Raw genomic sequence first — 14773 nt, forward strand, 5'->3', positions numbered from 1 at the left:
ATCTATATGTATGAACTTGTTATAACATTAACAATACTAGAAATGCACATGTGCATCTATATATATGAACATGTTATAACGTGTTTTAGTACACCACTTTGAATACACATTCCCTTTCATCTATCATACCATCCATAATACAATATCATTACCTCCTACCATCTGTAATACATAACCATTGCTTTTTACCACCCATAATACAATAATATTACCAATATTTCACTTAATTATATGTAAATCAACACCCTTTATACCATCCAAACAACATATTGCATCATAAAATGACAAATATAATCAAACCATCAACCACTAGATATAACTAACCAAAACACATGTATATGGGCCTACTTCATCATTTAAAATCACAAACTTTTTGTACTAAAACACCTTATTTCATGTTGATACATATAGATGCACATGTGCATTTCTAATATTGGTAATGTAAAAAGTAGTGTATTACATATGGTAGTGTAAATGAAAGTGCATTTTTCTACTATTGGTAATATATTATGGAATTTGTCCAATAAATGATACATATGCACATGTGCATCCATAACTGTTACTCGAAAAAAAAAACTTTTTTTTGGTAACAAAATATAGTGATTTTTATTAGAAAAATATTTTAAAAAAAAATTTGTGGGTTTTTGGATTTTTTTTTAGGTATTTTTTTGTGTTTACATTGGTTCTCGCGGTTCTCACAATAAGGGTGGTTCTCAAATGAACCTTACCCATTATGCATATTAGTATATATATTTGTAAATTCGGTGTCCATTTTCGGTATGAAAATTGATGTGATAAATGTAACTTGGTTTGCATAAAAGAAATCATATTAGTCCAAAGAGTACATATCTATTATCTATTATATATAATAAATGAAAGAATTTGGGCTAATGTGGCATGTTAATAGAGCTCCTCAATGCCATTTTCCCTCACAAAATTCCGGGTTAAAATTATTTTTATGGATATCGCGTGTCTTGCTCCAAACCCGTTTGTTGACCCGCGTATATAAACCATCTGATAAACCTAAATACCTAAATCCCCCATTCGTCTTCCTAACCTGTCTGAGTCTTCTTCTCTTTTCCTTAATCAGAAACCCTAAAATCATCCATAACAGGTCATTTTTGTTCCATTCAAGCTATTTGGATTTAACCATCGAATTGATATGTATTTTAATCTCAAAATGGCGCTTAAAGTGAGGATTCACAGTCTAACACACTCGGAACCTTTTGGTCCAATGCAACGACTGAAAACCTTCCGGTAAGTTTTTTCGATCTATAATCTTATCCATGTATTTTTTTTTTCGTATAGAGATGGGTACAAAACCTGAGGTTATTGATCAATTTAGGGTGCGATTAGGGTTTCGCGGTACACAATCATCCATCCTTGATGCCAATTTATTATTTACATTTATATTAGTTTGATGTTTTTTTCTTTGTATGATCTGTGCAGGATGGTTTTCTAAACCCTAGATATCACATACATCTTCCTTTTGGTTGAAGCCTCTTCAATCCAAACATCAAAGTATTAGGAACAAACATCTCATAAGAATATCCGTTGCAGTTTGAAGGTCTATTGTAAACTTCGCAAACATCTCATAAGAAGATTTGTCAGGTACTTTCATTTGTTTGGATCGAACCCATTCCAAAATGGCTTCATCTCACGTTTATTGACATGTGGTTTTTAAAAAAGCTAAAAAGTTTGAATTTTTATTCATCTAGAGTTAGGGAAGAACGCAACTAGGTAATGTTCACTTCTTTCATTTTGTATTAAATCCTAAAGTACTATGTGTTTCCATTGTAGCCATACAAAGTTCGATCCTAACATACGGTTACATGATATTAAAGACAAAAACCATTCAAAGTTCGGCCCTAGCAGGTAATGAAGAATTTTTATGGTTGGGTACGATTTATTTGACTGGAACTTCACTATTTGTATTATATATGGTTTCTTTATTCAAGTGTTCGAGATTGCAACTATTTTGGTTTTTCTTTTTTTGCTTGATGATATTTTTTTTTTCAATTTTCAACTTCATCATCTTTGTATTTAATTTAACAGGTTGTTCATGATTAAACGAAACTAATTCACCCTCAATTTTATTAGGTTTTCATCAATTTTGTTGTTTCGTTGAGTTTAGTAATGGATTCCTATCACTAAACTTTTTTTGTTGTGTTATTTGATAGTATGTGATTGAAAATTTAATGATGATTTAATGTCTCGATCTAAACGTTAGGGTTTTGACTAAGAACTAAAAGTAGTCTTGAAGTTGTGCAAATGGTGACGTAATTAGTGGTATATATATGATGATGGAGACTTCAATACGAACCCATGGTGACTTATTTTATTGAGTTTAAATATTTGATTTCTTTTTCATTGCATGTATCATATGTTGCTGATGGTAACGAAGAACTGATGGTGATGAAGAACTGTTGGATCTATATCAAGAAAAGTGGAGGATGCTTGACGAGATTTTACTTAATCAAGGGACAATCTTTTATTCATTCTTTTTTCTTTCTTTCATTCGTTTATGTTTGGTTGCTTTTATTTTACCTAAGTTTTATGGTTATGCAACTAAAATCGTTTGGAAAAGATTCATAATATAATTTTTTTGGTTTAATGTTGCTGCTAGGGTTGAAGATTTATCAGCCTCCTTGGTTGCCGATAGGGTAGTTTTATTACAGAATAAGGATGGATAGGTTTGGTATTATGATGACTCTATGTTATTTACTGTTCACAACCTCGAAGTCTGTTTGCAATCTTTCACCTGTTTCTAGTCGGTTCAAGTATCTTGCTGGAATAGCTGGGCATCTAGAAAAGTTGGGATTATGGTATGGCAAGTTATGAAGAAGTGCTGCCTACTCAGATGGACAGTAGGAGGCCCGTTTATCACCACCAGCTACCACTATGATGGTTCTATAGATGAATACAGTACGGCCCAGGTCATCTTGGTTTTTGGGCCATCTCGATATGACTAGATGTCGCAACCCCCGATCCCTATTTCCCGGGAACGGGCGGCCGCGAGCCAGTTTTGGTGGTATCGTGTTATTATCCAATTTGGCAGCGGAAATTTTCATCAGGACCGTAGCAGAGTAAACCACCACATTTTATAATATTAAACATATGGGTAAAACCAAGTTTTCAGTATACACACTTTTATAGGAATAAATCCTATTTTATTTAGCAAAACATCTGTTTTATTCTTAGGTAACTTTATTGCCACTTTTCCAAGCCTTCAGTGCTGTCCAGCTGGCTCCTATTTGGCTTTCACATTTTGTTACCTGAAACGCGTTTTAAAAACATTTTGTTAGTGGGAAATACTGGTGAGTGAATCCCAGTTTAATCAAGTTTAAGTAAACCATTTTCACAGTGTACAGTATTGAGGGCGATCTCACAATTACATTTGTTTCCAAGTTATATCAATTATCACCCGTTGGTACTGTCAGACCTGACTTGTGGAAATGTTACTCCTTGACCAGGTGGTAACAGATTTTGTATACAAAACCCCAACATACCCACGATAATTGTATTCTTACAAATACTCAATAACTGTTATTCGCATTGAAAAGTATTTAAGGTTTTGTAAAAACAATTAACAAAAATTTACAAAAAGTGGATCAACTCACATTGTTGTTTTAGGGTTTTCAGTATGGATTTCCGGGGAATAATCTATAAATTACACAAATGCACGTGTGTTCGTATAATAACCCATTTTAACATTAGTAATACCCTCCCCGAGACGGCATTCCAACGACTACGTCGAGTAGGACCATGACAGCCGTTACGGAACCCTAGATCAATCGGGCAGAGTATCTAATACGTCTCCAGGGGTTATAATACTTACATCGTAGCAGAACCTCGCTATTTAGGGGGGGGGGGCTATTAGACTCGGGTATAAAGCCCACTATTTAGAATTTTGAGAGAGATTTGAAAGAAATTAACGAAACAGACTGAAGGCCGATGCGTTCTATTTATAGGGCCTGATTTTGTGTCTCTCGCGGCCCGCGTAAAGGTAAGCAGGGGCTTATGCGGCCCGCGTCAACCCTAGGTCAAAGCGTAGGTGATCCGGGTCATCAGGTAGGGTCACCACGCGTCGGACACGTGGCCGCACCGGGCTGCGCCACTATCTTGATCTTACGCGGCCCGCGTAAATGTAAGCTAAGGCTTACGCGGCCCGCCTGAACTTAAGAAGTCAAACGGAGTCCGGTTCTAACTCTTATACCGCCCGCGTAAAAGCTTGGGGTGGGTCTACGCGGCCCGCCTCAGCTTAATATTTATTGTTTTTAATTTATTTTATATGTTATGATCTATTTCGAGCTCGGTTTTTACATATGGGGTGTAATATAAGTCATATTGGGACATTTTAAAATATATTAGAGTGTCGGAAAAATTATAAGGGTGTCGGTTTACGTTAGGGCTGTTATACTAGACCAAGAGACTTGACAATATTATTATGCCATTTTAAAATCCTTTGTTTTTGTATTTGCATTTGCTGGTTTGCTTAGGCCAGCCCAAATATGATTACCTAAAGGGACTTCATAGAGCTATTAATTTAAGTGAGCGAAACATTGTCTATGTTGATCCTGCTTTCATTTCCTTAGGAACCTATTAACAGGTTTGTTAAATACAATTCTCCAATGTACTGAAAATCAGCCTAAATCCTCTAAAAACCGTTAGTGTTGTATTCGTCGTTAGTTTTAGATTCTTTTATCGTAACTTGAGAGACTTTCAGTAGGTAGAATTTCATATATCCCTACCGAACTTGTAAAATATCATATTTCCCCTTATACAAGTTTTTAAAATATAATGTACGATTTAGGGAATATGATATTTTATAAGGTTAGAAGAAATATATGAAATTGTCCCTAATTTCTAAATTACAAAATGTATTATATCTTAAAAAAAATTCTTCCAAACAATTGAATCATATATTTATCTATAATATATTAAAAAGGAGAAGTAATGTACGAAAATGTAATTTTACATTGCGTCTAACTCTTAAAGTAACATGTACAACTAATTAAAGCTTATTTTGTGAGGGTACAATTGTAAAAAACTTAATTTTTTAAGACACTGTGTGGGTATGATAGTAAATTACACCTAAACCCCAAACTCACAGACTCAAAATCCTTTCCTTCCCTGCCCTCAACAACCTAATCGACATCTTCCTCATAGTGAAACCCCCTCCTTTAATTATCTCACTATTGAATTCTACAACTCAATGTTCAACTTTCTGTCTTCTCTCAACCCCCCCCCCCCTCTTTGTATTCTATCTTCTTTCTCTTAATAAACCATTAGAAGGTTTCTTCAATGCTTTGCAAGGATTGTGGATAATGGGATTATCCATCCAAAATCTATGTCTCCCTTCAAGCGAAAATCAGTGTCACTGGCCACCATAGCCGCAAGCTTCACTTCCATTGGTTAGCTTTTTTCAATCTCTACATCTCATCTTGCTCTATGTATCTATATTTAACCTAATCAATCTTTGTTGTTTTCTATTTGTATGGGTTCAAGGACAATTGTGAGGGTGTTCAGATCTAGGGTTCTGACAAAAATGGAGATGGTTACGGGTTCCGGTGGTGAGTGTGTTAAGATTAGACAACTATCAGAGGAGGATCGACCTTCCAATCATGCTCTGGCAAAGATTCCGACAATTACGGTAAGGTTCTGACGAGTCTGATCTCTCTCTACATGTTCTTACTAATACACGCTCTGTCGAATTTATATAAACATTTATGGTTTTGTGGAATGGTGAGATCACAACGATGGTGGCTAAAACGATGTTCGACGCTTATTATTTTAAATTTTTAATTTTACATAAGCAATTGATTCTGTCTTTTTGCTGTTTCTGATTTTAATTTACTATTGATGTAGGGGGTTTTGCGTTTAAAACGGAATTTGAATTGGTTTTTTTGTTTGGATTATTATTTACAGATGAATGTTTGTGGCTAACTCGAGTGTGACGTGTTCTGGCACCAGGGTTACATGGTATCTGATGAAGATACGTCCTTGGTCGGACCGAATAACTAGCAAACATGGAACCGAACCGTATCGCATAAAGGGCGGACAATAACTGATACGTCATAACTAACTGGGCCCCACAACTTTAACTGCCCTGACAACGACTGGTCCGACCCTAACTAACTTGCCACGTCAGCATACCCAAAGACTATAAATACCCAGCCAAGGTTCTCCACAAAGGGTGATCACTACTTTCTCTCTCTAAACTCTCCTCTCTCTCTCCCTGACCTTTTCTCTCCTCGCAAACACTTATTCTCACGCCCGAGCTTGGTCACAGAGAGGTCCCCCTCCCTGTGACGAGGTTAACGGTGTACTTGTTTCCTTGTGATCTTGCAGGTTCTTGCTAGGTCATCTGAAGCTAAACTCTAACCAGGTCGGACCAACTGGTTCTTGAGTCTTCAGTGGCGCCATCCCCTCGAATTCACACAATTTGTTTCCCTGCTTCTGTTCATTCGAAATTATGGCAGAATCAACGACAGCAGTCCCCACAAACACTTTCCCGTCCTATAGTGACATCTGGGAAGGAGGTGTTGCACCTTTAACAGCTGTCCCTACAGTTGTTGCTACTTCTACAGTTGCGGCGGGATCAACAACAATACCTCCACCCGTAAATTCTGTAGGCGGAAGCTCTATCACCACGTTGTCTGTTACTGCTCCAGTCGCCACGTCGTTACCTAACTTTGACAACGCTTTCCTTTTACGGAACGCTGATTTGCTGCGACAGCTACAGCAGCAGCAGCAACGAGAAGAAATGTTGCAGAGTCTCCGCACGAACTTGTTCAGCAGTGTTTATCCAGGGAATAAGCCCGTCTCCGTTGGAGCTTTCACCTCTGGATCTATGGTAAGTCCTATAATCTCCACTCCCATAACATGTGTTGCACAATTTTCATCGTTTGCCAATGCTCCGATGAATAACGATCTCAATGACCTCTTTCGCCAGGGATCTATGGGTCTAAACCCTCAGGATCAAGAGCTGATCATGCCGTATCATCCCACGTCTATGACTTCTCAGTCAAAGTTCACGATGCGGATCGTTAATGCTCCACTCCCGGTTAAATTGAAGATGCATCCCACGTTGAAGTTCTATGATGGTACGTTCGACTCGGACGACCACATGTTTGCATTCGCCGGAGCGGCTAAGGTCGAACAATGGCCCATGCCGGCTTGGTGTCACATGTTCGCTCAAACTCTCACCGGATCGGCAAGAGTATGGTTCGATGGATTGCCAGAAGGATCGATTGGTCACTTTGAAGATTTCCGGCGTATATTTTTGCAAAACTTCTGCCAGCAGCGTCGCTGCAAGAAAGACATTACCGAGGTTCACCACATAAAGCGCCGCGATGGAGAGTCCGTAGAAGATTTTATAGATCGCTTCAATCGGGAGAGCATGCAGATAAGTGGAGCGGTCGATCAGCTCCGAGTCTCCGGATTTTGTCACGGAGTACGGAACAATCAGTTGGTGGAAAAGCTCCATGAAGATCTCCCAAAAACCATGGAGGTACTTATGGAGCGAGCTCGAGCCTTTGTTCGGGGAAAAAGTGCCTGCGGTCAGCCGAACGAAAGTGCAGCAAGAAATACGAAGGCTCGAACCACATCATGGAGACGGAATGCGTCACCACCGAAAGATAGAAACAACAACTGGAACAGGAGTCGCGGCCCGTACCAAAAGCCAGATCGAAGCAATTTCCGAACTGGAAATGTACGTTTTAACACCTTCTCCGAGCTAACAAAGTCACCGAGTGAAATCCTTAGTACGGAAACCACCCGGTTTCCTACACCGTCGAAGCAACGGCCTACCTCAGATAAGCACTCCAAGAAGTATTGCGAGTATCACCGAGACAAGGGGCATACAACTGATGAATGTTAGGCTTTAAAACAAGAGATCGAAAAGGCTGTACGGTCCGGAAAACTCTCCTACCTCGTGAAAGAAGTAAAAGATGGAAAGAAATCTGTAGCAGCGATCGATAATCCAAATACTGAAGCCGGAATCAATATGATTCGGTCTGCTGAGCCAAGAGGGGTAAAACGGTCAAGCCAACATATGGCAGCTTGGATGCACCAACCAACATATTTTCCTCCAATTGATCCGGAAGAAGCTCGAGACGGACCAATCATGATATTGGCCGTAGTCGCGGGGCACTTGGTCCAACGGATATATGTGGACGGCGGAAGCGCCTTTGAAATAATGTATTTACAGTGTTTCCAGCAGCTAAACCCCCAAACGAAGAAGAGGTTGATTGAGGTGTCCACCCCTCTGATAAGTTTTTCGTGGGAGGTGGTTCATCTGATAGGGCAGATCACTCTTCTGACCACATTCAAGAATGGCGACAAGAGCAGAACTGTTCAACTAACATTTCTGGTTGTTGGTACTCATTCGTCACATAACATAATACTTGAACGACCCGGGTTACGCGCTCTCGGAGCGGTCAGTTCAACGATACACGGTGCCATCAAATTCCCTACCGAATCTGGTGTCGCCACTATCTTTTCAGAATCAAATTCGTTTATAGCTGAAGTAAGGCACGCAACAGAAACGAGCTCCAAAAAGTCCGAAGTACCTACAGAACTCTGGGCGATCAACCCAGATTTCCCCGAACAGCAAGTGGCTATTGGTGCCCATCTCCCAAAATGAACAAAGAAGCTCCTATGGGAGTTATTGAGTAACTCGATCGATGTTTTTGCATGGAAGCATTCCGATATGCAGGGGGTCCCTAGGTCCATGGCACAGCATCACCTGAACGTAAAGGAATCGATCAAGCCAATAGCACAAAGAAAAAGGCACATGGCACCAGATCGGGCCAAGGTAATTGCAAAAGATGTGAAGAGTCTCCTAGACGCTGGAATTATTCGAGAGGTCCGATACCAAACTTGGGTGTCGAATCCCGTTATGGTACGAAAAAAGGACAACTCATGGAGAATGTGCATCGATTTCACCGACCTAAATGATGCATGCCCGAAAGATTGTTTTCAATTACCGGAGATCGACGAGAAGATTGACTCCGTCGCCACGTTCAGGCTGAAGTGTTTTTTAGACGCTTACAAGGGATACCACCAGATACAAATGGCAGTCGAAGATGAGGACAAGACAGCCTTTGTCACCAACGATGGAGTCAACTGCTTTACTAAAATGCCTTTCGGATTAAAGAATGCCGGTGCTACATACAAGCGTTTAATGAGCAAAGCCTTCAAAGACCAGATCGAGCGAAATGTAGAAGTGTATGTTGATGACATCGTAATTAAAAGTCACGATGAAGCCGCCATGCTGAAAGACATACTCGAGACATTCACCCGGACAAGATTGATGATGTTCTTACAATGAAGGCCCCAACGTCGGTCAAAGAGATCCAGTCCTTAAATGGACGTTTAGCCGCCCTCCATCGATTCTTATCGAAAGCACCAGACAGATCTCTCCTATTCACGGACGTGCTCAGAAAAAGCTTCAGATCGGAGTTCAAATGGACCGAGGAAGCCGCACAAGCCTTTGAAGAACTTAAAGCTTTTCTCGGCACCTTGCCAACACTCACCGTACCAGAAAAAGATGAGGTATTGACAGTCTACCTAGCCGCATCATGCGGTGCTATCAGCGCGGTGCTCGTCGCTCACCGAACCGGGGCGCAGATCCCCATTTACTATGTGAGCCGAACATTAAAAGATTATGAAACGAGATATTCAAACTTAGAAAAACTAGCTCTGGCATTGGTTCATGCTTTAAGAAGACTTCGCCGATATTTTCAAGCTCACCCTATCGAGTTGCGAACGGATCAAAGAATCCAGCATGTTCTCCGACGACCCGAAGTTTCAGGTCGCATGGCGAAGTGGTCGATCGAACTGGGTGCATTCAATATTACTTTCCGAACCAAAGGACCTTTGAAAGGGCAAGTGATAGCCGATTTTCTAGTAGAAATGCCGGAGGAAAAAGTAGTAGAAGAAACCGAGAAAGCTCCAGACAAACCCTGGACTCTGTATACAGACGGAGCTTCGAGCTCCAAGGAGTCAGGAGCAGGCTTGATTCTCACCGATCCAGATGGTACGGATATGACATATGCGCTCCAGTTAGAATTCAAGAGCTCCAATAATGAAGCTGAATATGAGGCTCTATTAGCCGGACTACGTCTGGCGCTGAAAGTTGGAGCAAGAAATGTTATAGCCCATGTAGATTCTTTGCTCGTAGCGAATCAAGTGAACGGAGAGTATGAAGCAAGGGAAGCCAACATGATTGAATATCTCGAACAAGTAAAACAAGTCATGGCATCATTCGAATCGTGCAAAGTTGATCACGTTCCTCGTAACAAAAACAAAAAAGCCGACGCATTGAGCAAGCTGGCCTTCGTCTCATTCAGTCATTTGGCCAAGGAAGTAAGAGTGGAGGTATTAAACGCACCTTCAATTGCTACTCCTCATGTTATGCAAGTAGAAGCTCCGTCTCAAACATGGATGACACCTATAATTAATTATCTAGTGCACAATGTTTTGCCAGTTGATAAAGCAGATGCGAGAAAAATCCAAATCAATTCTCTTCAATATCAGATGCAGGAAAGAGGTTTGTACCGAAAGACCTTTCTTGGGCCCTTGTTAAAATGCCTCGATCCGGAGCAGGCCAGCTATATCATCAGAGAAATTCATTACGGTATCTGCGGTATTAACGCTGGGCCAAAGATGATTGTAACGAAAATGAAAAATGCGGGGTATTATTGGCCCAGGATGCACGAAAGTGCAGTTAAAGAACTCCAGCAATGTGATGAATGCCAAAAGCACGCACCGGTAAGCCCTTCGAGCTAAGAATGAAATGATTCCGGTAACCGCAGCATGGCCCTTCCAAAAGTGGGGCGTTGACATAGTCAGCCCCTTTCCACGATCGAGTGGAAGTGCCTAGTACTTGTTAGTCGCGGTGGATTATTTCACCAAATGGGTGGAAGCCCGACCGTTCACAGTCATCTCCGCCTATAATGTAACGAGGTTCTTTTGGGAACAAATCTTATGCCGTTTCGGTCTTCCACTCTACATTATAAGCGACAATGCAAAGCAGTTCGTGGAAAACCCGTTCAAGCGATGGTGTGAAAGTTTGAATATTAACCAAGTCTTTTCCTCGGTAGCCCACCCTCAGGGGAACGGGCAGGTCGAACAGATAAATCGACGAATCGTCGATGGGATAAAGAGAAGACTTGGTTACGAAGGTAAAGGTTGGGCGGATGAGTTACCGAACGTCCTGTGGGCTCACCGAACATTACACAAAACCAACAACGGAGAAACGCCGTTCAGTCTTACATATGGAACTGAGGCCGTGATCCCCGCAGAGATCGGACTCCTAAATCAAAGGTGCAAAAATTGGGAAGAAAACGAACGGGAGCTCCGATCCAATCTTGATCTACTAGAAGAGCACCGGAACATCGCGGCGATTAAGGAAGCCCGATACAAAAAGAAGATCGAGAAATACTATAACGCTCGTGCCAAGCTTTACAAATTCAAGTTCGGAGACTTTGTGCTCCGAAACAATGAGGCAAGCCACGTCGAAACCCTCGGGAAGCTAACCCTAAAGTGGGAAGGACCGTACCGAGTCAAGGAGGCTAGCGAAAAAGGCTCGTACGTGTTGGAAAAAATCGATGGAACTCCTGTACCCAGGACATGGAACGGGGTCCATTTAAAAAAATGCTTTATGTAAGCAAACCTGCTAAGGCCAGGAAAGATCGTTGTTCTGTTTTTACTTTTCATTTTTTAATTTCCATGTAAAATCGGGAAGGTAGTGCCCCGAAAGCATCTCCATTTTCCTTTGTAAATCGGGAGGGTAATGCCCCGGAATCATGTTTAAGAAAGATAATGAATAAAGCGATCTAAATCTTTACAAGTATAAAACGTAGCATACATATGCATATATATGAAAGTTCGAACAAAAATAAAATGTGCACAAACGGGCCTCGACCCATGCCTCGCGCCGATCGAGAAGGCTTAAATAGTTCAAAAAGTCATAAAAATCTATTAAGCAAAAGACATGCATTTGATGCGGTCCGATTATAGAAAAATTTGTCAGGAACAAGTTAACTACAAAAAACTTCACCTAGGTTCGGCCACTTAGATGGCCGAACAGCAACCTGGTTGAACAGCGAAAAGTTTGGACGCAAACTCAAAAGCTGAAAAGCCAGGTACAAACATGTTTTGACTAAAAAAGACATGGCTTCATATAAAGATAAAGTAAAACATGGTTCATCAAAAAGTATTAGCAAGAAGATTAAAGGTGTTCGGTACATGCCACAGCAAAAAAGTAAAATATTGTACAATTACAGAGGTAAACATCAAATCAAACTCCATGATCTTCCTTCACAATAGGGAGTTCGCTCCTCTGCTTAATGACGGACAAAGGTTTGTCTACTAAATCCACAACCTTGCCAAGAACGGAGATATGAAAATTATCAAAGGCCTTTATCGCAACATCCAATGCATCATTTGCTCCTTCATCGTACCCAGGAACTTCTTCGGCGGAACGGACTGAGTCATGCGCGGCTTTAAAGCTTGCTTAATTCCTTCATTCGCCCCCACTGCGTTAACACTGTTAACCAAATCAGCGATTACCTTCTCCAGCTCCGGGCTCTGATGAACCAATTTAACCACCCATGCGATTCCGTCTGTCCGAAACCATTGCTTAGTAAGCATAAGCTCCGATACTTGAGCATATAGCTCGACCATCTCACCGTCACAACGGGTCAACATTCCCTTCGCTTCATCAATAGTTGCTTTGTGTGACTCGACCGCCCTGCCGCGAGCTCTTTCAAGTTCGTCTTTATCTAAAGAGAAACATGGTTCAGTAAGATGAAATGTGAAACAACAAAGAAAAAGTTACGAACGTACCACTTGTCAAGCGGTGATGGTCGGCCAGAAGTTGGTCATAAGACGTCTGCATTTCTTTCAGCTCAGCTAAGTGCCTTCTTTCCGCATCAGACAGTTTTTTCTCCAAATAGCCAAATCTTAACTTAAGAGCTTCCAGATCTTGAAGAGCCTTGTCTCGAGCTTCATAAGCAGCCGCAGCCGAAGCTTGCGAGGACTTATTAACCTCTTTTGCTTCCCGGACCTGCTCTTTCAAACGATCAATTTGAGATCAGAGGGATGAGAGCTCCTGCTTCGTTTTCGACCGAACGTTGTCTTCATTCTTTAAATTGGCAACCTCACGCTCGAATTTATGGCATTTTGACTCTGACTCGATCCAACGTTTATAAGCCTCCACCACCAAGGAATTCGACTGGGCTTGGTTTAACATCAGAGCATTCCCAAGTTCCGGGCCACTCATCTTCCGGTAATGCGCATGCTCGGCCGGAGTCCCGAGGTGAAACAGAGCCATCTTGGCCGACAAGGCATCCACAATCCTATCATTGTTCGTCAACGACCATTCAGGTATGTACTTTTCCAAAGCTCGAGCTGAATCCATATCTCCAACATCGCCCGAACCTAGCTCCCGGGACAAGAAAATAGCTTCAGTTTTATACCACAAAGGGGAAGAGGAGGCACTGTCCCCACCATCAATTGGTTGGGGCCTCGGCCTTGACACATTAGAAGCAACCCCTGTTGTTGGCTTACCCGAAGGAGAATGTTCAATCTTTTTAAAGGATAAAGGGTCAGACATATGAACGTCCTCAACAACTTTAGTAGTCGGTCCCCCGAAAGATATTGGGCTCGATGGAATGTTGACTGGACGATCCCTTGGGGTACGACCACCATGAAGGTGGGCATCCAGGTTCTCTAGCAAGCCTCCAGCTGTAGAAAATCCGGTAGTCTGATCAACCTTGTCATCATCCAAAGTGATTGAATGAAAATCCAACATCTTCCTCTTCACCAGCTTAAGGTTCGGATCCGACTTAGAAGAGGTAGCCCGTCTTCTTTTCAAACTAAACTGGGGACGCTCCTCGTCACCGTCATCATCATCCTCTGCTCCATCTCCGGCATGAACTCCTTCATCTTCAATAGAAAGATGTATTCCTTCGTCTTCAATGATAATTTTAGAGTCGGATTCTTTCGTTCCGCTCAGGCTCACATTCTTGCCTTTATCACTACCAGACACCACCGCGGCCTGAGCCGGAACAACATTCACAGGAGCCGAACCTGAACCCCCTTGACCAGCCGAACCTCCCTGATTACCCGGAACCTCAGGCTCCCGTATCGAATAAAGATTTGCCTAAACAACGCTAAGATACGGAGGATCCCCTTTTGGCGTCCTAATAGCTCAGACGTCAAGTTCCGTAGAATCAAAGGACTTCAGTCTCAACGCATCCTTTAGACCCATAGCTGCACCCAAAAGTTAAAAGCAATAAATAATATCAACAGTACGATCCGGTATAATACATACAAACGAACGAAAGTAAAACAAAACATATTCAAGAAACACCGCATGACTAACCCTCTTTATTCCACTTAAGGGTAGGGTACCACTCCGGTTCGCTTCAGATCGTGCTTATCCGTCCCATGACCAAGATGTGTTCCGGATACTTCTGTATACGTCCGGCTTCCCTAATCAATTTCGAGTATAGCTCTCTATTAAACTCAAAGTCTTCAGGAAGAGGGGCTGGGAGGCGCGACTTCTTTGGCCTCCACGTCATGAACTCCGGGACGCACCGATCGTCAACCAAGAAGAAGCGGTCCTTCCAATCTTTCAAGCTGGATGTAATCCATGTATAGCAATAAGCGTTTTTATTCCTAACCTCGAAGGTATACCAGCTGCCGGACCGATTCAGTTTGTAAAAAGCCCGGAACACATCCAGGTCCGGGTCAGAACCCA

At 41.7% G+C, this 14773-nt stretch overlaps 1 protein-coding gene across 1 annotated transcript; it reads left to right on the forward strand.

Annotated features, from left to right (window-relative positions):
• The first annotated feature begins 9330 nt into the window (after positions 1-9330).
• On the forward strand, positions 9331-11674 carry LOC110888200. Its single transcript, XM_022135740.1, has 2 exons — positions 9331-10555; positions 11109-11674. Exons 1-2 carry the CDS (start codon positions 9331-9333, stop codon positions 11672-11674), a joined length of 1791 nt encoding a protein of 596 aa, XP_021991432.1.
• Positions 11675-14773: the final 3099 nt, after the last annotated feature.

Source organism: Helianthus annuus, chromosome 11 (genome assembly GCF_002127325.2).
Source record: "Helianthus annuus cultivar XRQ/B chromosome 11, HanXRQr2.0-SUNRISE, whole genome shotgun sequence".
NCBI lineage: Eukaryota > Viridiplantae > Streptophyta > Magnoliopsida > Asterales > Asteraceae > Helianthus > Helianthus annuus.

Coding starts and splice junctions, on each gene's coding strand:
- LOC110888200 (XM_022135740.1), top strand. CDS start 9,331: ATGAAGGCCCCAACGTCGGTCAAAGAGATCCAGTCCTTAAATGGACGT. Junction 10,556..11,108: donor ATATCAGATGCAGGAAAGAG/GTTTGTACCGAA, acceptor TTTCCTCGGTAG/CCCACCCTCAGGGGAACGGG.